The sequence below is a fragment of the Catharus ustulatus genome, chromosome 24, assembly GCF_009819885.2.
Source record: "Catharus ustulatus isolate bCatUst1 chromosome 24, bCatUst1.pri.v2, whole genome shotgun sequence".
Lineage (NCBI taxonomy): Eukaryota > Metazoa > Chordata > Aves > Passeriformes > Turdidae > Catharus > Catharus ustulatus.
The window spans coordinates 3,413,860-3,438,196 of record NC_046244.1 but is presented as its reverse complement, the minus strand read 5'-3'; the positions used below and the strand labels follow the sequence as shown (position 1 = coordinate 3,438,196).

The following is a 24,337-nucleotide window of genomic DNA, read 5'->3' as shown; positions in this document are numbered from 1 at the left end:
GTCCCATACCCATTACTGCATTTTAAAACCCAAATTCCAAATCCTTCACTCTGTGAAATGACACACTTCTATTCAAACTACACATCAGTGATTCAGACTCCATCACCCAAATTTGTAAGCCTTCTCCAAGGCCTCAAGCCAAAAGCAGTGCTCCTTTGGGGCTCAGTGTCAGAAAGCACAGAAAGTTCAGAGCTCCCAGAGCTCCCACAGGGCAGCAGGGTGGTACCAGCAGCCTCTCTGCCTGTAGCTCACAGGAATTTGGGACACTGAGGTGCACCCTGCCTGCATCTCCAGTCTGAAGCCTTTGGGACTGGCAGGAGAAGCCCCTGGGAGCAAACTTTGCTGCTGGCAGTGGCTCTGGGATGTGCACAGACATCATTTCCATTTGCCTCAAGGAGATTAAGCTTGCTGCTTGTGGTTTATCCTGTCAAATCGAGCTGGCTGCAGGGCTTATCAGGCAAAGCAATACAGCTGCCAGATAAAGAGGAGACTTTCCAAAAGTACTGAGAGCTGTTCAGCACAACCTCGCCCACCTTCCTTCCCCCACCACCCCTGCAAGTCGTTTTTGGAACTGAAAAAGAGAAAACCAAGAGAGGTTTTTGGGCAGGCCAGGACTCCCCTGGATGTTCACTGATATTTGGCCAGGTGTGTTCAGTTATTTAAGCCATTATTTTTTGCTGCTATTTCTTTGGAGCAATAAAATGAGATTAGAGCAGCCCTTCCAGTAATGAAAGTTCTGTATCAATAAACACCCTTCTCATCCCAAGGCAAACACCCACAAGGCCAAGAACAGCAATCTTTGTGCCTTACAGGTGAAAAACAGTGAAGGGTTAAGGAGCTGGTCCAAGGCCTCTCTGACAGATGGTACCAGAGGAGAATGAAGGGTCAAAAGTATTTTTGATGCAACATCCTACCAGATAATGCACACTTGGTCAAGCATCATATTGAAGGCAAGGACTTTGGGGGCTGGGCTGTGCAAGGGGAAGCTGGAGAGCAAAAATTAAATGAAAGAGGGGGAGGGAAGTTCTCAATCCATTTGCCACAAAGGGCTGTGTGCCTGGTGAGAAGCACAGGTAGCCAAGCTAGAATTCACTGGGGAGGAGGGGATGTGCTCATTATTAGAATATAATCACTTGTTTGATTACATTATTGATTATACTGCTTCATTATTGGGATTGCATTGTTTCACTTCATCCCTCATGCTCCCTGCTTGCTCTGTCACCACACAGTAACCAGAAGGTTGTGTTATCATTATTAATCCTCCCTTCTCCTGAAAACAAAACAAAAATTTCCCTTTTGGATCATTCAGAGAAGCAATTAAGGTTTTCCCCAGTTAAACCAGTCCATCCCACACAGCAAATGTGACCTCTGACAGGACAGCTCCAGCCATTATGGGTTTTCCTGAACACCCTCCCATCAAAATGGGAAGCTGCATCACAAAATCTGCTACACAAAGCTTGGGTAAGTCCTTCTGACATCCCACCTTGCAGTGCTTTGATGCTCCAGCAGGTTTTAACACACCCCAATCACAAGCAGGCTGTGTAGGTCTATCTAACAGACAAATGCAGCTTGGAGTTCACAAGCAGGAACACATTCAGGATGATGCTGCTTTTAAACTAATGGGATTTGTAGCTCTCCCAGGTCAGGGAAGAGCCAACTACTGTGATGCAGAGACAGAAGAAGCCACATTAGCCAGGGCACTGCAGGGCTTTCCATATTACAGCATTAGAATAAAAATAATGTGCTAGAAAATGCTGTTTTGCAGCAGATTGGAGAGCACAGCAATTCCTGGCATGGTGCTGGATCAAAGCCGAATCCTATAGCATTAATTATGCAAACACCAATGAGAGACATTTTGCTGGTTAAAGCAAAGAAAAATAATCAGATTGGTGTTGTTACAGCGTGGAACAGCAAAACAGATTCTGTGCAAACGATTACATTCATTTGTGCACTCAACCTGCACGGACATTTCTTCCAGATTTGTGAGCTCTTGTGCCAGTTTTCTCAAATGTGAGAAAACATGGAGCTCTCACACGAGTCCATGTCAGACACGGTGCCAGTCCTTAAGTTTTTGGGTTTTTTAAATTTTTCAGAGTTTATCTGAGAGCTGAGTCTCTGCCAGAGAGAAAAGCTAGGCAGTCACACACGTGGGCATTGCTCATGTCACATCTGAGAGACTAAAGCAAATTAGAGCCTTTTTCTCTAGCAAGGCTTAGTTAGAATAGCAGCAAATGCAAAATTCAGGGAGAAGGGAGCAAATAAACAACATGTTACAACTAAATTTATACAAGGCCAGTTGTTTAAAATAATCCAGCAGCACACCTGGCTGAGTACACAGACACCCAGCCTCAGGTTAGAGATAAATCAGTTTGGAGGATTGGACAGCCCAGAAGGGAAAATCACCAAGTCCCTGGGACAGCCATGGGCAGGAGACAATTCCCTGTGTGTGGTATTTGGGGAGCCAAGTGTGGCTCCATGGGGTCACTGTCACCCAGGCTCCTGCGGTATTTTGGATTCACTATCAGGCTCACATTTGGAGCCCTGTCCACTTCCATAGGCTTCACTCTGCTGCCTTTGTTTGTCAGGTTTTAATTGCTCTAATTACAGCACTTGCCCAGCTCTGCTCTCTGGCTGTTGCATCCCAGATTTCTTTGGGAGCCTCCAAAACCCACCCAGACATTTCCAGCCAGTTCCCACCCTGGATCACTGATACCTCCAGCTGTTCCCTCTTTAGAGGTTCTGTTTAAAGGGCATTGCTCAGATCTCTCATTTTTCTGAGGACACATCCCAGGATGTTCCTCCTCTTTTCTGAGGTTTTTATTCTCCCTTATCCTCCCTTGCCTGAGGCAGCTGAGCTCTGTAACACCGAGCACTTCCCAACCAGCCTGTGCCAGAGCCCTGCTGCCTCCTGGCTGCCCTGTTCTGTGACACCTGTGGAGATGCATTGTTTGGAACCTCTGTTACTGTCCCTGCTGCACCCAGGAGGTTTCTGTCTGATCCAGTTTTTTACCCATCTATTCTTCTCTCATGGACTTGGCTGTTAAATCCTGGTTTTTTGCTGTCAGCAGCCACAGGAAGACAAGGAGCTGGAAAAATCACAGAGCAGTTTGGGTTGGAAGACTCATCCCACTGCACCCCTGCTTTCCATCTTCCACCATCCCAAGGTGCTCCCAGCCCTGTCAAACCTGGCCCTGGACACTGCCAGGATTGGGGTAGCCACAGCTGCTCTGGGCATTCTGTGCCAGCATCTCACCATCCTCACAGGGAAGAATTCCTTCCCTAGACCTTATCCAGATTTATCCCCCTGCAGCTTTAACCCATTCCTCCTTGTCCTGTCACTCCAGGCCCTTGTCAAAAATCCCTTTCCAGCCTTCTTGTAGCCCCTTTTAGATACTGCAAAGGTCTCTAAGGTCTCCTTGGAGCCTTCTTTTCTCCAGGCTCAGCAGTCCCAACTCTCTCAGCTTGTCAGTAGATTTTTTTTTTCCACTTTAATAATTTGAATGGTAATATGGTGATAATGAACCCAAAGGCCACTTATTTTAGGAGCTTCATAAGTTTGGCTTCACCCCTAAGTCCTGCTCTCTTAATTCTAATTTCATAACAAAACCTTCCTTCACCATGTCTGCATCCATGTCTGCATCAGCCTTCAACATCTGGAATGGCAAGTGGGACCTGGGTCTTTATCATCTCTATGTCTGTATGTACACAGTACTAAAATGAGTGTTACCACAAAAATAATTACATCTACTTCTGGCAACCATTTGATCTCACATCTCTTAGAAATATTATAACCATTTCAAAACTCTTGACTCCAGCTTTCATCCAGACATGCCAGGAAATTGTTATTTCTATACTGCAACCACATTTGAGCACCAATCCTACTGAGTTCCATGAGTACCATGCTTTAAAGATGGTAAGAAGCAATCCTTTTGGATACAACAGCTTTACTGTCCTGGAGGAAGGTCACCTGCTGAAGAGCATCCTTGGCAGGACCAAGGGATTTTGTTTCATGCACCAGAAAGCAGCAAAGCTGAGGGGTGGGCACAGCACACAGCCAGGAGCAAAGGGTTCAGGCAGCTGAAATACCCCAAAATATTAAGCATTGCCATCTCTCTAAGAGGAAATGGTCTGAATGCCCCAAAAGCAAAGCTATTTCCCTCCTTCATTTTTTTAAAATAGATCCTGTAGTAACTGGGAACAGCTCTAAATTGTGGCTGAGACAAGATGATGATGATGATTTGAATGTGCATGCATCCCTCCCCTCTCCAGGCCAGGCTGGGGCTCCTGTGCAGTCCCTGCAGGACGTGGGCACCGTGCCCTGCCTGGGCAGCTCTGCCCAGAGGAACCATCTGCTCTGCAGCCAGGAAAAGGCACTCTGGGCTCACATGGAGCCAGACTGCATCCACACCAGCGAGAGGATTTCTGGTTTAGCCCTTTCTCTGGTGCTCACCCATAGCTTTTCTCTGATGTTCATTTTTTCTGTGTTTAAGTAGGAATGTGTGGCCGTGGCTATTCTGCTCAAAGCACCTTAAACCATTTTATTCCTCACATCCCAAAGTAATCCAAGCTATCCCCATCTCCCTATTCCCCACCATTCAAAGGACCATGCCCTCTTCTCTTTATGGCTTCCACAATGAACCTGCAGAATTGCTCAGCTTTGAAAACTCTTTTTTTCCCCCTTGAGTTTTAATGCTGCCTTATGGGTCCTTTGTTCATTGTCAAACAAGCTGCTGTCAAGCTTTACCTCTTTTTGTCCTCTGCTTCTGTAATTAGCAAAACTTCATGGAGAAAGCCCCTGCTGTATACAAAGCACCTGCATTTCATCTCATTGGAAGCAGCAGTTTCCTAGCTGGAATGCAAGCACCTGCCTCTTGAAGCACAGTAATCCCACTAATTGGTTCCTCCTCTCCATTTTGCCTCTAAATATGCATTTTGTAGGGTGAAAAGAAGTTCTGCCACCTGCTACCACTCCTTCTTTTTGCATCATTCCCAGTGGATTTCTTCTACATATTTATCCAGGGCAGAGAGGCTGTTCCCCCTCCAGGTTCATTCTGCACAAGTGTGGTGTAATGGGTTTCCACCCTTGCAGGAGGGACACGTGTGGCTCCCAGAGCTGCTTCTGAGCTGACCCGCAGCTGCTGGCACATTTGGGATTTGCAAAGCCTTTAATTATCCCCCTTTCATTGTATCAGTCCAGCACTGCCTCTGAGCACGTAATATATTATTTTAGTAGGCTGCCACAAGAGATCTCTCAGAAATATAATTTGATTCATGAGCAGACATAGGTGTGGGCTATTTGTATTTTAACTTACAGCTTTCTTAATATTGAAGTGGTCCCCTGTATTTGGGAGTTGCTCTTCTGTTGGCTTTCCATGAATATTTGCAGTCCTCAGGAGTGTTTGTGCTACTGATGGTGCAAACAAAACAAAATGAATAAGAGTATTGTTTAGAAATTTCAGATACCTCATGAAAGGTTTTAAATGACAAGGTTTAGACTCATCAGATGTTTCCATAGGGCAAGAGGAAGAGGGAATACAAAACAAATCTCAAGCACAAAGCATTTAGCTTTAAACAAAATTTATATGGGATTTCGTGTTCCTACATCGTGCTCAGGTCACACATTATGTTATCCAAGTGAAATACACAGTTATCAACCCAGATTTTTTATAATAAAGCTACTGGCAAGAGAGCTATTGATATTTCTGGCACCAGAACACTAATTGATATTGCTTGCAGGCACTGGCAGTCCTCACTGCTTTGGGCAATCACTTTTGCTTGAATTTAGATATTTTCCCTTAATTCTAGACAGAATGCAGAGAACATTTTAGCTAAAGAAGTGAGTTTCAAGGCAAAACAAGGAACTTGTTAAGAATCATTAGCATAATTTTGAAGGATTCTTGGGCTTCTGCCTGTTCAGTTTTGCATAATTTGGGGCTCAGCCATCAGCAAACTGCTGAACAAGGTGTTCACAGACGTCCTGCTCACTGAGTCCTGCACAGGTGGTGTACACCTGAGCAGGGGGAGGAATGCAGCAGGGAGACATTGCACTGCCAAAGGGTGAGGAAAGATATTTCCCTAAACAGAAATGGACTCAGGCATGGACAGAAACCTCCCTGATGCCCAAGAGATCCATTTCCAGAAGTGTCAGAGGCTCGGGCTCCTGAAGCTTCCCCAGAAAATGTGGTTTGGCACTCACAGGCCCCTCTCACTTCTCATCTCCTACATATCTTATCCAAATCTTTGCTTCCCTCCCTGCCTCCAGGAGAATAGCAAATTCTTTCCAATGCAGCATCTCTTGCTACTGAAAGCCATCAGGAAATGATCTCTTCATGCACACTTGAGTGCATCACATCTGTGAATCTGCGAGAGGTGCAATCCTTACTTCTTGAAAAAAATCCATTTTAAAAAGCATCAGCATTTGCAAAAATCTGCTTCCCCTCTAGAATAGGCTCCCTAATAAACTGCAGCCACTAAAGATGCTGGGCTAGTTTATCATCTCCTTTCCATGACCTTCATCTAACTTCAGCTCTCATACTCAAAGCAGGAGTGAGTTATTTTGATTAACGATGATTGCCTCTTTGTCAGCTCACTAAATCAACTAAAATAAGAAACTCATACCTTGAAAGATTTAGAGGAGTTGCTGCCAAGTATTTTTATAAGGTCTTCATTCACTCTGTGTCTGGGCTCTGCTCTCAAAGGTGCCACCATAAAACCCCTTGCACTCTTAATTCCCCTCCCTCCTTCTGCAGACGTTGCATTTCCTGTGTTTTCCACAGAGCTGACACATCCATACAGCTGTAGGGCTGCTTTATTTTCTTGTTTGTGCAGAGTCATCACTGATCATCCACACGATGTAGGCACAGCAGGAAGGCTCGGGGAGGATCACAACTGTGGCTCTGACAGGAGGGGTGATGCTAACAGCAGCTGCAGGCTGGGCAAGCTGGGGAAAAGGGCTTGGAAGTTGGCAGGGGAGGAGCACCTCAGTCCATCCCAGTGTGACAGGCAAGGGGAAATGGCTGCAAACTGGTAGAGGACAGGTTTGGATTAAATATAAGGAATAAATCCTGCCCTGTGAGGGTGGTGAAGCCCTGGCACAGGGTGCCCAGGGAAGCTGTGGCTGCCCCATCCCTGGAAGTGTCCAGGGCTGGATGAGGCTTGGAACAACCTGGTGTGGTGGAAAGGCAGAAGGGTTGAAACATGATGATCTTTAAGGCCCTTTCCTTCCCCAGCCCCTGTGTCAGGACCTGACCTCTCTCATAGGGAAGAATTTCTTCCTTATATCTGATCTAAACATCCCTCTTGTTCTAAACATCCCTTCCAGTGCCCTGCCTGCAGCTGGAAGCTGTCAAAGAGGAAGGGATGGGACATGTTGATCTCACAGATTTTTCCCCAGCCTAAATGATTCCATAATTCTGTGATGGACACAGCTCTGTGGCAGTGGTGGCCCTGCAGCCCTACACATGCATTAAGGATGAGATTTCCCCCCAACATGTCAGGAACAAGGTGAAACAGAGACACCTTTGATGCCTTTGACACCAGAGATCCAACATGTCCCAGCTCAGGACAGCACAGGCAGAGGATCAAACCAGCAGAGGAAAAGCACCTTGTTCATGCCTGGCCTCCTTGTAACAGGTGTGAGGATGGGGATCATGAAGGTTTGACATGGAAAAGGGGACAGCAAGGGGCAGAAGAATAGAAGGGTCTCTTAGAGATGAGTTTCTGTCCATGGCACCCCATCAGCTCAACCACCAAGGGCACAAGAGGAAAGTTTTCAGCAAAGCAATGACACTGAGATCACGACTCAACTAGAGCTGAGCATTCATTGCCAGGGATTTCATGGTGCCTTTCAACAGGCAGCCAGTACAAAATGAAGCCCCTGTGCTCTGTAAAAGCAATGCCAGACACATAGAACTGTTTTCATGTAAAATCTTGGTGGCTTGTGCCAATATAAGCCAAGCAATAGCCACAGATGTTAGTTAAGGACATCTCAGTGTTGTGTTCACTGTGCATTCTGCAGCCTAATTACACTGCCTTCATTATTAATAATGTACAAACTGAGTAGTGATAGATTAAGGCAGTTTTCATTATTGTACTGTAGGTCTTTTACAATATAAGTCAAAAGGAAGAGGATAAAAAGAAAAATAAAAATCCTGAGATGAGTAGAGATTGTTGTGAACACAAAAATGTGAGATAAAATATTTCTGCAAAACAGACATTCCTCTCACTACTATTATGCCAAAAATAACGGAGACTGACATCATTTGGAAGGCAAAGGGAAACAATCAGGGAATATTAATTGGGGCACACATCATGCAGTGATTTTGAATTCCTCTATGCAGAAAGACAGAGAGGAAAAAGTTGCTATATTCCTGCAGCCTCTGGCTGTCTGTGGGCAGAAAGGGGAGGTCGTGCTTGAAAGAGGAGCCAGAGTTCCCCTGGAGTCAGCTGGAGCCCATGTTCAAAGGGGGCAGCACTTCAGCTTTTGGGGTATGTGCTGTGAGTTTGTAGTTTTTTCATTCTTTTTTATTGAGCTGAAAAATGAAGATCTCTTGACTTCCCCCAGGCTACCAAACCCAGTTTCACAGCTCAGTCCTGTTACTAAAGTACTGGTTCTACCTGTTAACCTGGCTGCTAGAATATTATAAAACATATCAGGGTCCTAGAATAAATATCTTTTTTAAACCACTGCAGAAAAAAATCTAGATATTGGAAAGGAAATTCAAAAAGTCAATCTTACTTTTTTGGCTTTCACACAGAACAGATACTCTCCCTGTAGCCATTTCTGTGGAGATTTCTCATGCACAAATAAGCATTAACCACTGATTTGCAGTGTGAAAAGTATTATTCTAAGAAGAAACAAGGAAGATGGCCAGTGGGCCTGAGTAAATCACCCACTACTTGTATGAGCTTATCCTTATTTTTTGGGTATTAGGGAACAGCAGCAAGAAATGCTGCCAAGTACTCCCCATGCCAGCCAGGCTCCCTCAGCTCCTCCAAACCATCCCTTCCCAAGCCCAGCCTGCCAGGCAAGAGGCCAAGAGCTGCAGTGGTGCTAACACCAGGGACTGCATCCCTCCTTTTTTATCTTCCTTGATCACTTCATGGTCTTGCTCATAAAATCACCTTCAGTAACTGGAAGATGTTGGATGTGCCCTGAAGCCAAGAGGGATAATTTTTCAAGTGCTTTGCACAGATCCCTTTTATACAGGATATTTATTTACTTATCAAATGGGAGGGAAACTGAAAGGAATCAGGCTCCTAAACCCCTCAGGCTGCTCTTCCCTGGGAGTGCTGGAGTGGAGGATCCAGCTCTTCTTCAACATCTCCCCCATGTGGCACCAGCAACGCTCACAGCACAAGATTCACTCCCAGCCAGGAGGAAGAGGCTGCTCTAAGTGGGGAACATTTGCTGTAAATCCACACCTTACTGGCCACCAGCTGTCTCATGGTGCTGATTCCCACAGTCCTTTGTCTTGGCTCCATCCCTCACATCATTCCAAAGTTTGGTGCTTTCCCCTTCCAAACAAATAATGTTGGTATCTTTGAAAGATCAGGCAATTTCTTTATGTGAGCTTTTATTTACTTGGGATGAATATTCAGAGCTTCTCTGTTTAGGAGGGTGAGTGCTGTGTGCTTGAAATCTAATAAATGTGTAAATTGGGTGACTGAGCAGCAAATTGTTGGATTTTCCATAAAAGCCAGTCTCCACATGCTGGAGTGGAGGTTAAACTCAGAGAGCAGGTCAAAAACTATCAACAAAATGCTTAATTAAATCTATATATCAAAATAAAAAAATAATAATGATTTTCTTATAATGAGAATTTTCCTGTAAGATTTAACTCACAGAAAGAGTGGCTAATTCCATTTATGTTAATATTAAACCAGCATACTTTTGCTTTTAGCTTAATCACTAAGCAACCAAGTTACCAGAAGAATGCAGGTTATCCAGCAATTATCCCACAAACATGTCTGGGGTTGGATTCTGACACTGCACCATTCAAATCCATGGAGATTTTCCTGAGAGTCCCGTGACAGGAATGTTAAGGATATAAAAACTGACATATGATTACGTGTTAATTGGTCCCAATCCCATTTGTGCTTCCAGTCCCATTCAAAGCCTTTTAATTCATGGAAGAGTTGGGCAGGAGTGATAGCACCAATTATTGCTAAGAGGTACCAAGGTGCATTACTTGATATTTATTATTAACAGCATCCTTTAAAGCAATTTTCATCCTAAGGATCTCAAAGCTTTTACACATTAATGAATGAGGAGCCTCACACGATCACTGTGAAGTAGGCAAATATTATTCCCAACTCACAGATAAATGAGGAAGATGGGAATTAAATTACATCCTTACATTTGTGCAATGGATAAAAGACATCTTTTCCCTGAAGGAAGAGCAGATCTGAAGTGGTGACAGGGTCTTGCAACCAGTGAATTCATCTCCTTGATGGGAAAAATGGGAGTCCAGAGAAAATCCATGGTTTGCCAAAACTCTGTGCAAATGAAATCGAATGGAATGGATTTAGCATGGATGCTTTCCTAGGAAGGAGCTAAGCCTACAGCCCAGAAGGAGTTAAAGTTTAAAGGATTACTACATCTGGACAAGATCTGTTGCCAGGGTTAACTCACAAGGCTGTTTGGAATATTTCTGCAGGAATAGTAGCCCAGCATTCACTTTCAAAAACCAGCTCTTCCATTTGAATTTGTTTTCCAAAACAAGACAGCTTTTGCTTACAAAATTAGCTCCCTACCCAGTATCTGAGGTAGGAATCTGGAGAAACACCTTAATTTTTATCAAGCAAGTGCTTAAAGCAGCTGTTGATATATGGGGAGAGAATGCAAACGCTGGCTCTGTCTCGTAGAGCCATTAAATATTTATTGGTTTTTCTGAGACAAAAATACAAATGTAAAGCTTGGCTGGCTCCCACCTCCTGCTGGGCTCAGCCTGGTGACCCCTGAACTCCCAAGCTGGAGGGGAAGTTTGCAGCTGAGTCAGGAGAGGGATTTGCTTTGGGATGGAGCTCTTGGTCCAGCAGCTCACTTTGGGCTGGGGTGAGGTGCAGGAACGAAGGACTTCTGGACAGCAAATCAATATGATCATGCAGGAGATAATTTGTTGTTTATTTTTAACTTTATTTATACATTTTAAAACTACTGTTTGTATGATTATGTATTTTTTGACTGGTGCCTCTGTCTTGTCTACGCAGGTAAAATGATTGGTTGCAGTTTAGAGCATTACTGCTCATTTTTATTATGGGTCCTTTAATATTGGTATTTTGGTTTTTGTCCTTTTCTTTTTTATGTTTTAGTAGCCTTGAAGAGTTCTAGAAAGTTTGACAGACTGCAGAAAAACACTTTAAAAGGCTTATTTAGTGCAATTGCTCTAAACAATGGTTTAAACTAAGAAATGTAGAAATAATAGTTAAATATAGTTTGGCCAGTGCACTTGGGACAGATGATGGCTTAGACTGGTTAGATCCATGGCTGTAGTGAGGAGCTTTAGTTTGTTTGTTAACTAGAAATGGAGCAGGAGATTCTGCAGGCAGGAGAAAGCACTTGGAGGGAACAGAACATGTTTGAGTCTTGTGCTCTCTGAGCCCTGAGTGAGGCTAACTGGGATGTTCTGTCTCATTTGCTGGCTGCACCATTGGGGTTTTCTCCTGTTAAATCTGCATTGCTGATAAACTGCTGCCACAGCAAATACATTCTGGTCTCCCCTAATTGCTTCTTGTACATTTATGAGGATACTCATTGTTTCTCTCTCATGAACTCCAATTAAAGCTTGCAGAGCTTTTGCACACACGCCCTGCTCATGAATACACATGGTGTTCTAAGTGAGACAAAATTGTCACCTCTTCTCTGGTGTTCAGCAGGACTCTGCAAATGAAACACTCTGTCCTGCTCAGAGGTGTGAGGGCCTTTTCTGAAGGCATCACACAAACTGGAATTTTGGAATTCAACTGGCAATATCCAGGATCTGTAGAGATCTGCCTGCAGAGAGCTCAGCTTCTTCATGCATTTTCTCTTTTAATCATTTCTGCTCTCCCTCTGAATCAAAGACAGGTGTCCATCAGGTGCAATATCCTTGTCTATACACACATACACGTACATATATAAATGTGTATCTTTATTTCTCTCTCTCTCTCTGCTGAGCTGCTGCTCTACAACCCCCATCTTGACCTCTGGCAATGCCATCCTCTCCTACTGACCTCCCCACCATCACTAAAACATAAAAGCCCACACTAACTTTAAAGCAACTGAACAAACCACAAACCTGCTGAGAGCCTTGCTCCTGCACCCTTTCAAGCTGGTGTTATGCTCTCCTCTTTGTATATGTGATTTATTGATATTTTTTCAGTCTTCTACTCTTGCAGGGTTGCAAATATTGAAAGGATTTCTGAGCTTTCAACAGCAATATCAAACCTAATTCAGAATAACAAGCTTTTTTTTCCAGTTCCAAAGGAGAGCTAAGTAAGAAAGAATGAGAATGAAATCAGAACCGACCCGATGTCTCTGTGCTGAACCACCCTGCAGGCAGTGAATTACCACCAGCACTGATCTTACAGCAGTGTAATTTGGGGATTCACCACCATTATTTAGTGATATAAATAATTCTGTGCAGTGATACTAGGCAACAGAATCCATCCTTTGCATGGTTCCAGCTCAGGTTTGAGCCCCTGAGGAGTGGGAAAAGCACAGAGGACAAAAGCTTCATAAATTCATCCCGAAAATAAGGAACTGATCTTTCTCCAAGACTGCAACTCTCATTTTTACATTCATTTTGTAAACTTCCTTATCCTCAGTGTTGGCTCAGAAAATTAGTGGGTTTGGAAGCAGGCATGGCCAGCAGGCAGGATGGGACCCATCCCTTGTGTGTCACTGAGGATGGGCAGAGCTGGGCTGCTGGAGAGAGCGGCACATCACAGCTCACCTGAGCCAGAGGGGCTCTGACCCCTCCTCACAGAGCATATCATTCCCCAAACACACTGAATTCACAGGGACAGCCCACCCAGGCCATGGAGCAGGCAGCAGGTTTAGGGACAAGCACCCAAGCCAGGCTGTGTAACACAAGTTAAAAATGTCATCAGCACAAATTAAGGTCCTTGATGAAGTGTGGGAACCCAGGACATCCCTCTGGCTGCCCTGGATGGTTTGAGACTCAGGCAGGGGGCTCAGGAACCTTGGTACAGTGCCCAAAACCCCTGTGCCTTTGATTTTAACCCCTAGGAAAAAATACCACCCTTACATGAAGAATTACAAGTCACAAAAAATAAGTAGAGTGTAAGTTAGATTATTATAAGGTGAAAAAGTAGGTTTTTAAGATTGTTTATAATGAGAGTCTGGGGTCAAGATGGAGGAATCTGTGTGTGTTCTGTCCTTTCTCCTTCTTCCTGCATCCATCTTCTGGGTGATGTTGGCACTTTTAGATTGGTTTAGAGCAGAACCAGACTGCACAATATAAATGATAGGTATTGGAAGATAATTGTAAATAATGTTTAGGTAGTTTATAGTATAAAAAGATAATCCTACCCCAGGGTGGGCAGTGCCTGGGACTGAGCTGCTGAATGGACCTGGGCTGGGCAGGGAAAGAACTTTTAGATGAGATAAAATAAACACCTCTGAAAACAACAGAAAACATCTCCTGACTCTTTCTCCAGAGTCTCTGGAACACAAAGACTCTAAAACAACACAAGTGGTCAGCTCAGGTTCCAGAGACACCACTGACCACAATGAAGCTTCAGAGGTTCTGCCTTTTATCTTCTCCTCCTTCAACACAAGTCAGGATTTGTGCTCCCTTTTACACCTAGAGGGATCATTAGAAGGTGTGCTCCTTCTTATGGAAACAGGACAGCAAATTTAATGTAAAAAACCAGCATACAGGGCAGCAAGTTTGGTTTTTTGGCTTTCCTGTAGATACACCCTGGCTTGAACTGAAGCTGTTTCCCAAGCCAGACCAGCTCATGGATTGTGCAGGCTGAGATAAATGATCACCAAGGTTTGTGAACACCAATTTACAGCTGCATTTTTATAATATTCCATTACAGAATTGGCATCATTTCCCTTCCTGCAGCCCTTGAAACACATTGGTGTGGCAAGGACCCTTTCAGAACTCCAATAATTTCAGTTTTTTGAAACACAGAGCAAATCTTCCTTCCCCTGTTCTTCCTGTTGATGCTGCTAGGACCCACTCGCGTGAAAATAAAGGTCACGGGGCGTTGCTCCTGAAGCTCTGCTGCAAGTCTGCAGAACAGATGGTGAGAAGCATTTAAGTAACCAAGTATTGCAACAACATGGTTGGTTTTATACAACAGCCCTCTGTAGAAAATAAGAACTATTTTTAAAGGTCAGTTGAGGAAATAGCACTGCTCTGCTACCAGTTGCACAGCAATTATCGTGGCTGTCTCCACAGCAGCCTGCTCAGGAAGGCAACAGGGACCACTGGAGAAAAGATTATAATGTAAAAGGGCTTGAGAAATTATTGTTTTGTCTGGTTAGAAATGGAGGGTAATACAAAAAAGCAAAGCCCGACAGCTGGTGGGATGTGGAATGGCTCAATGTAAGTCATGCCAAGTAGGTTTTCCTTTTTTCCATAAACTGAAAGACTCTCACCCTAAATGATTTATGTACAGGCTATCAGTGTCAGGCTTAAAAGGCTTAGGGTGGTGACAACTCAAATACTCAGATATTTTCCAAAGAAAAACAAGGCAATACCCTCTGTCCAAACTGGCATTAACTTCATCTGCACACCTGCTAAAGGTTTGTCCCAAGAGGAACTGAGGACTGGAGCTGTTTGACTCAGTAAAGGAAAAAAACAACCAAAAAATGCTACAATACCAGATTTTAAAGAAAAAATACTTCTAAATGTAAATGGAAGTGTTTTTTCCCCTATGGTTTTTGGGCAGTGAGAACACTCCTTTGTTAACAACTTAGGTTAGAATCATCACCAGGCTGATTTTCTGTCTTTACCTAAGAAATAAATGAACTCCCCAGCAGAGAGGCAGTTGAATATCTCCATGCCCTCTCATGCCTAGGCAGCAACTAAAATCCAAGTGAATCTAAGCCAAATAATCCTGATCTTGTTCTCAAGTCATCATTTGTGGTATGATCTCATTCAAAAAGTCCAGTACAACCCCCAAGATGCTTTTGGTGTCTTCATTCCCTCCAGAACAACACCTGAGGATAATCACACCACTGCTGGTAGAGATGGTATTTCTCCCAAAGAACTTCAAATCCACTTGAAGTCAATTAAACACTTCATGGAAGGAACTAAATGGACTGAACTTCCTGAAAGCTTGGCTTTTGAGGGCAGGCTTCCAGCAAAATGTCATTTGCTCCTTCATATGAGAGACAATTACCCTACATTCAGGGCTGGGTGCACCTTTTCTGTTCATTAGAGAAATTCCTTTGGAAACAGCTGGATTAGAGCTGCTGCACGACTCAGCCCTTGGATGTTGTGTACTTTCCAGCCCAGTTTCTCACAATTGCAATTAGAAACAGAAACTCAAGTAAAACGAATCAAAAAGTAATTCAGGCAAAGCTGGGGTTGGGGGGGTGTGATTTAAAGTTTGAAGGTATAATGGATTCATGTCACGTGTGTCTCAGAAGCAATAAATCCTGCTTAGGGAAATGTCTGAGGAAAAAACACTGCCAGGCTATAAAATTCCACCTCTGAGGATTATAAAACAACAGGCACAGAGCAAACATCCTTTCTGAGCATAATAGGACTGTCAGGAATGATTGACAGCAGTGACAATCGATCACAGGCTGCCGTGCCACATCGCTGTGCACGGGGCTGTCTGGCAGCAGTGCAACTGTGCATTGTTTATTCACTCCAACACCAGGCAGAGGATGGGACATGTCACAGGGAATAAATGCACCTTTCCTCCTGCTTGCTTTATGCTCCTGCATCATCTGAGCTCACCTTGCAGCTCAGGCAGCACAATCCCATCCTTGGGGCGCTGCCCTGGCCAGGTGGGCACGGACACGGCTCAGGAGGGAAGGGGCTGTTCCTGCACCCACTGGGAGGGTGATGCTCCTTCCCCAGAGCTGTCAGCTCAACAGCCAGCACACAAATCTGTGAGCAGGGGGGTTGTGAGGAGGAAATCCTGTCCAGGGTGTGGAAGGAATGGAGAGCAGCGGGGTCAAGAGATCCTGCAGATTGTAATGACTTTCATTAAATCACTGTCTTCCCTGGGCTGGATTTGAGCTGACAGCCCATTGTGAGAGACTCCACACAGCTTATTACCTCTCCCTGTGTGCAGCTGAACACTGCTGGTGGATCAGCAGCCCCTCAGCCAGCCCAGACCACAGCCACCAGCACCATTCTCCCACCTCATCTGCACCAATGCCATTTCTCCAGCCAGGAGGACTCCAAAATATGCCCCATTCTTCATGGAGAAAACCCATTTGCATATGGGAGACTAAAAGAATTCTTCCCCCCACTCAACAGCTGTTTCTCCATGCTGTGTTTACCAAGAACTGACCTCTAATTTCCCCTATAAAGCCACAGTCACCACTGCCACAGTTACTTGTACACAACTACCACAAAACAGAGGCATTAAAATCAGTGAAAAGTGGAGCAAATCGAGAAAACAGATGGGCAAAAGAGGCTCTTCCAAGCAGCCAATTGAGAAATAAATATGGCCTAATATATGAAGGGACTGGGCTGATGCTTAGGGGCACACAGTCCACATTCTAACTAGCAGAAAACCCAGCAGTGAAACCCCAGCAGGCTCCCTGGTGCCTGTGTGCTGTGGTTCCTCCTCTCCACTCTGCTGAGCATCCTTGTCCTTTGTGCTCCCAGTGACACCTTGCTGAGACAGCAGGGACCTGCCCCTTCACAGGGAGCTGCACAAGGTCCCCAGCACAGCCCCCTCTGAAAGCCCTCACAGTGTTTTCCAAAAGGAAAGCTCTGTGTGTTGGTTCAGTGATTCATCTTAAGCCAAAAAAATGACTCAAGATGAAAGTTAGATCCGTGCTGGACCAAAACCTTTGTTTCACAGCATCTCCTGGTGTGTGTCCAAGAATGTGTCCAATTTCTCTGCAAACCAGAAGGGCAGCAGGCACGAGGCATCACCCCCACACCATCCCTGCCTTTTCAGAGCAGATTAAGAGTGGCAGAGAAGTGAGAAATGCTCATTAACTGTCCCCTCTGCCCAGTCCCTCCTGCTGGGGTAGCAGTCCAGCTGATTTCTACCCAAAATTTCAAGTTGGATGTTCTCTCCTCAAATTATCTACCAGTCAAAATCAGGTCCATGGCAAGAGAGGGGAGTCAAAGTGCCAAGCACTGGATTTCAGCTTATCTCTACACAGAGCCTCACACAATCAATACTGCTGAGAGCTGCAGGGCTCCATCTTCCCATAAAACCACTAACTGGGAAGAAAGGAGGGAAGGGAAGAGAAATAATTGCATTGGTGATATTTTTTCCTCCTGTGTGATTAGAGCCAGAGGGCATTCTGCAGTCTGGGTTAGCACATATTTATATTCACACACAATATTTTATATTGTGAATATTCCTGTTGATATTCCTGCCAGCCTCATGTTTCTTTCATTCCTCAGAGGATTTATTTTATTGGTTTTTATTTTTTTTTTACTGGATGTTATCACCTGTTTACTTCCATCCTTCTACTCACCACTGCCACTTCCCACTTTGTCATTCTTCCAACTTGAAAATCCCAGGCAAGAAAACATCCTGTCCTTTCTGGGAAAGGATCCAGGCACATCATGAGGATACAGGAGCACTTGACATTTCCCCATTGTTCTTAGCATTTCCTAATCAGTCTCTCTATCACAGGCACCAATTAATATGCATTCAGGACAGCTGATAAGTAGGAAAGCAATTCTTGAGGGCTAAAAATAGAATTTCTGCACAAGGGGATTATCAATAGCTACCTTTTTGCCCCATATTTATTTTTATCTGCCATATGCAGATGCCTGTAAGCATCTGACTGCCCAGAGGTGTTCCAGATACCTGGAACTTGGATGGGGTTGGATGGGGCTTGGACCAGTCTGGTCTAGTGGAAAATGTCCCTGCCCAGGGCAGGGGGTGAAATGGGATGAGCTGTAAGATCCTTTTCAACACAAACTTTCTGTCCAAAATTTCAAGCTGGATGTTCTCTCCTCAAATTATCCACCAGTCAAAATCAGGTCCATGCCAGGAGAGGGGAGTAAAAGGGCCAAGCACTGGATTTCAGCTTATCTTTATACAGAGGCTCACACTGGGAGGGTTCCATGGATTTCCATGGGCTCTGTGGAATTCTGGGATTCTCTGATGTTATTCCCACCTGCAGGGGAATCTACAGAATCTATTCCCACTGTGGGAGCAGATCCAAAAGCACAGTCTAACCCCTCTGTTCTCCATGGCACTCCAGCAGCATTAACCCTGCTGGTCTGGGGTAAATGGAGGTGGCCTGGTTAAAGAAGTGCCAAAGTGAGATCAGCACCATCCTCACAAAAATGAAATCCTGAGCACAACAGGAAGGGTTTGCTCCCTGGGCACTCCACAGCCTGCAAACACACAGTATTAAAATAAATGTGCTGCTAACAGCAGGGATCCCCAGGCACTCCCCAAGGATCCCTGCCAGATAAAGATTTTGAAAGTGAGAAAAGCAGATAAGATAACCACCAGACTCCACGTGGGAGAACAGGGAAGTAGAACAGACCATCCCCAGTCCTGAAGAGCTCAAAAGATCTCAGGACAGCCTCAGGCCTCCTTTGCCTGATTTTAGGGCTTGCCAGAGTAGAAGGGAGAAGAGACCACCCAGTTTCAAAAGAGCCCTCTAACAGAAGCTGTCATTTTCCATCCAGGCTTTGCAAATAAAGAGCAAAAGGGAATATAATAAGATAAATACAATTAATATTTCAAAGGGTGTTTTTTGTAGGCTGAAGGAAACACTGCAACACAGCAAAGCTACAGAGAAAGAGATTTTTTTGTTGAAGCAGCAAAGGCACAAAGAAACATCTGCACATCATTTCATGACTTTTAACTGGCATTTCAGAGCTTGGCTAAACCAAGAGCTCAGTTGTCTGGCACTTCTAAAACTGGCATTCAGCACAGCTGCTTAGTGGACAGATGATCTTCTTTGGGTAGTGCTGACGCTGGAATCCCATCAATGGGGTTATTGCTGCATTCCCATCAATGGGTACATTGCTGTATTTTCTCCTGAAATTAAGAGCCATTTTCAAGGCTGAATCTGAGACTCAGCCCCAGCACAAGCTGCACACTCTGTGCACTGAGATGTTCTTCCACAGCTGCAAATTTCAGAAGCCAAAATAGATTCTAAAGAAGAGTCAGAAATTAATGTTCTCCACTCTAAAACTGCACGTAAAAATGACATGTTCCTCTAGATCCGTGTACTGTGCCTTCCTCACATCCTAACACACGTGTGTGTATTGATTTCCTACCTGTGCATCCATCAGGAGGTGCCTCATCAGCATCATGGCACTTTTCAGAGATTCCTTCTCACTGGGCAAAAAGGCATCTTCATCCTCGTCCAGGGTTTTTGCCTTGTTGACGATAAAATGGGAGATCTGGTCATTCAAGGAATGCAGCGATTCCACAGCTGTGGACACAGAGATGGAGAGCAAGAAACATCAATGAAACCATGCTGGAAGAAGCCAACATATTATTTTCAGTTTGAGATGAGTGTCATTTGCTCTGGAAAAGTGTAGCTGGAAGTAATTGTTCACCTCTCCTGGATTCTCCTGAGAGGAACAGCAAAGGCATCACAGATACAGGGACGAGTCCTGAGCAACCTGGCCCAGTGGAAAGTGTCCCTGCTCATGGCAGGGTGAGTGGGAAAAGGTTGTGTTTAAGTACCCAAATTATTCCAGGATTCCATGATTATGTTTCTAATCTCAAGTAACAAGTCGTGGTTAAAGTGAAAATAAGAAAACAAAAATGAAATCAGTCTCTTGACTTCCCCCCCAGAGACCTGCTCCCTCTGATGTGCAGGGAGCCAGAACTGCAGACAACACGAAGCATAGAAGCTGGGAAAATTGGCTTTTTATTAGCTAGAGTAGGAGTGAGTCAGAGCAACAACTAAAATATTGCTCATTTTCTTTCTTCGTGATTATTGGTATTTGAATCACTGTTAATCTTTTAAGTTCTCCTTCGTGGGTTCAAACCCCAGGTATGCTATGTGAGATTCTGCTCCCAGTCAGAAATCACCACCTCCACAGCTCACAGAAATCCCCCAGCAATTTCACACACTTTATAGAGCTGCAATTTATATATGAACCAATGCTCACATTTTCCACCCAATGAAAACCTCTGGACTTTTACAGATTTGAAAAATCCGCGCTGTGATTTGCTTTTCAACCATTGCCAGTTTGGAGGTTCCATTTTTACTGCTGGCTCATTAAATAAATGAGGTCCAAATAATTCTTCAGTATATTTTCTTGGTGCTGGTGGCTCAGGCAGTGGAGCCCTTTGATAAGCACAGGGTAACACATCACTGTCACACCCTGAACGTGCTGCAAACCCTGGCTTGCTCAGGCTATTTATGAATAAAGCAATGTGTTATTTAGGACTCTCTGACAAACTGATCTTAAGAACACAAGGCAATTGAAATATACTCGACCTAGTTCTGTCTAAAGAAGATCTTACCACAAAATTTGAAGTAGTAAAGATTAGCCAGAAACCACTCACTGAGGAGCAAATCTTCCCCAGACAAAAGGGCCAAAACAAATCACAGTTATGTCTCCAACATGCAGGAGGGAAAGAGCAGAATCTTCCTTTTACTGAGAGGGTTTATTTTTTATTAAAATAATAAAATAAAATCTGTGCCTGGAAATGCCTTGCTGAGGGGATTGGGAGGATTCCCAGTGCTCAGGGTGTTCCTGCACCTCCTGATTACAGAAAAGGGGTTTGAGGCTCTCTGTGATGGAGGGTCCATTTCAAACCACACCATAAATAATGGAATCACAGAATGAATCATGGAATGGTTTGGGTTGGAGGGAACCTTAAAGATCATCCCATTCCACCCCTGCCATGGCAGGGACACCTTCACTGTCCCAGCTGTTCCCAGCCCCATCCAACCCAGCCTTGGATGCTGCCAGGGGTGCAGGGGCAGCCACAGCTGCTCTGGGCACTCTGTGCCAGGGCTGATCTTGGCTGTTTAACAGTTGTTCTGCTGGCTGGGACTCGTGCACCCCACACTCCTGTTTGTCACATCTGAGTGACCCAAACCCCTCCTGCCCCTGAGCAGGACACAGGGCCAGGGGCACAAAGGGGTGGTGGGAACCTTGTGCAGCTGAACTTCTCCAAGTCACCATGAACAAATAATATTGTAATCATCTGTCCTCACACCACCCAGCACTTGTGAGCCCAGGCAGCTGCAGGTTTTCCATGCAGGAGAGCAGCAGGCACACGGCAGCACAGAGGCAGCAGCAGTTTGATTTTCTTATCACTCCTGGACTGAACTAGCATCTCTATCAGACATGTCAGGCCTGAAAGCCATCTCCCCAGCACTAATGCACCAGTATTGATTCATCCCATCCTTTCTGAACGATGAGGAATTGAGGACAGATCATTTTTTTCCTGCTCTGAAATTTTGGCTGGAGCCCTAAGCCCACATCTGCTTTCAGTAATACAAATGTGCACCAGAGCTCTCCTCGAGCTGATGGCTCTCTTCCAGATTTACATAGACTGTGACCAGAAACTGGTACATGGAGAACTTCTCCCAGGCTTTCTGATTTTAAAGTAATGCAAAACAAACTAAATTATATTATTCTAAATTATTCCAAGCTCTTCATCTGAAGCTGGAGCTCTCCATTCTCTGATATTTCTTCTCTTTCTCCTTGGGAAGTTTAGTGCTGCTGGAGGAGTATGTGGCACATGAAGCTCAGGGGGGCAAATGCTTCTCTCATTTGTAATTCTTTAGGTTTAGAGAGATGCCAGAGGAATCAGAAAAAATATTTTCCAGTAAGAATGTGGGAAAAGCAGATCAGTATTGAAGCAATTTTAGAGGGATCTGCCACAGTGCTGTGTTTATACTTTGCTTAGCAAAACAAACCTTTTCCCATGAACACAATGGAAACTATTGAAAAATAAAATCCTCTGAGTCTTCCTCATGAAAGTAAAAGAGGCATTTCCAAACCTCCAGCCTACACATACAGTGAAAATAAATCTGAAAATACCAACCCATTCCTGATAATATTTTTCTGGAAATCCTGTGTCAATCTGCAACACAGCTTCCAAAGACCCCTTCTTATAAGCAGCAGAAATTTGATATTTCTCATTTAAATAAAGAGAAACTTCCAGCCTTTTGCTCACTAAAAATCTAAAGGTGAAGGATAATGTGGCAAACTCTTCATCACATCACCATAACAATGTTATGGCTCAGACATTTCTGCTGAGCAACACTTCCACTAACCCAGACAGTTCTTTGTGAAAACATCAAATTCTTCTTAAAGGAAAAAAACATGATATAAACAGATATAAACACAGGTATGTCCAGTGGAGATTAAAACATACTTCTTGGTTCTCTAAAATGAAAAAAAAAAAAGAGAAGAAATGAAGACAGCACCTTTCCCTTGCTGTGTTGATGCCTTGAGAAGCTACCTAGAACAGAAACTAGCCAGTGTTAAAGGAATAAAGCAGGAATTTATTAAAAGGCCTTCAAAGGATTCACCTTGGGCAGTGCAAGAGCCCAGCCATGGCTCTACCCAAGATGGACCCAAGAGGGACAATGGGCCATGAGTTTTCACACTTTTATAAGTTTTGGTCCATTTCTATATTGGGGTTAATTGTCCAATTACAGCTCCCAGATTGCTCTCCCCAATTTGCTGTTTATATCTTTTGGGCCTGAAGCTGCAATGGTGTCCTTGGTTCTCAGGCTGGAAAAGGATTGTTTTGTCTGACTGAACTGTGAGGAGAACTTGCTAACACTCTGTATGAAGTTCAGAGTTACATACTAATGCAGCACAGAATCTGAAATATGAAAACTAAGAACTTCAGGCATCAGTGTCGTTCCCCTTGGCTCGAGGTTGATAACACATCTGTAATACTGCAAGGGGGACAACCTGCTAAATAAAAGTTACAGCTGTTAAAGTCCTTCCATCATCCCAGCTTTTCCCACTCCAATTTCATAATTTCCTCACTGTGAAGATCAATTTCAAGAGGTGAAGGAACCATAACAATCCTCTGTTAGCTCTTTGATGTCACCCCAAAAGGAGATCTCTTAGGGCAGTGGGGGTTCTGCCTGCTGCTACCAGAGGATGTGCTGTGCTGGGGTGCTCAGGTGAGGACAATTTGTCACCCCCAGAAGCAAGAAAGTCGACAAAGTTGGTTTTCTGCAGGGCAGAATCACCAGAGCCTGAAGGACATGCAAGGGAAAAGGGAAATTGCTTTCTGTCGGAGACGAGGGAAAAATTATACTTGTGCCAAAAACTCATTCAAGGAAGAGGCTGAAGCAATAAAGTTGTTCCAGGAGACCCCATTTTATACACTCCAGCTACTGCCCAGATGAGCACAAAATAAAATAAAGCATAGATTATATATCCTGAAATCTACTGACAAAAGCCAGCAGAGTCTAAAATTAATTCTCGGCAGCGGGAGTGAGTAAATGAAAGAGGACGGACATGATCATAATTTTATCAGGGGAGGCTAAGTCAGGATTCCTGGGCTCTTCAGCTGACTCTGCCATATGGAAATAAGAAGATGTTTAAGTCTGACTCGTGTGTGAATGGCCAGCTCTCAGCCCTGGGGATCTGCTCCCCTGGGGGACAGGTCAGAAGCTGCCCTGCAGGGATGGATCCTGTGCAAACCCCTCCAAGGGAGCGGAGCTCACAGCTCCGGGCTGCCAGGGAAACCTCCGAGCTCCTGCCACAGTTTGTGTGTGGGCAAACTGTGCAGTTCATTAGGGTTTCATGTTACCAAAGGGCTTCTCCAGTAACAGCCACGGGGGCTGTTTTCTGCAGGGAGGAAAAAGAAAATATGGAGAGCATTTCAGGCCTCTCCCCGTGTCTGTGCAGGGCCAGACTCAGAGCTCCAGAGTCCCAGTGCCTGCCAGTATCTCCCACTCATGAGATCATGGAATGGTTTGGGTTGGAAGATCTTACAGATCATCCCATTCCATCCCTGCATGTCAGGGACACCTCCCACAGGCTGTTCCCAGCCCCATCCCACCCCTTGGACACTTCAGGGATCCAGGGGCAGCCACAGCTTCTCTGTGCCAGGGCTGCCTTGTGGGAATACAACTGGAGAGCAGACCTGCCAGTACTGCTCAGCTTGTCACTACCGACATGGATCTGTTAGCCGTAGTAGGCCGCAAGCCTTGACAGGAGTGAGTAGGCCCAAGCCTTGGTAGGCGTGAGTAGGCCCAAGCCTT

General features: G+C 44.7%; 1 protein-coding gene across 2 annotated transcripts in view; it reads right to left on the bottom strand.

The window, feature by feature from the left end:
• The window catches only part of LOC117006772 (kazrin), a 212,873-nt gene that overhangs the window by 139,671 nt on the left and 48,865 nt on the right, over positions 1-24,337 (bottom strand). The window contains exon 2 of one of the 2 annotated variants that reach the window (XM_033079363.2): positions 19,410-19,567. In XM_033079363.2, coding sequence (XP_032935254.1) covers positions 19,410-19,567 — 158 coding nt within the window. Of the gene's footprint in view, positions 1-19,409; positions 19,568-24,337 lie in introns of those variants that run through there. The other variant, XM_033079365.1, reaches the window with a different exon arrangement.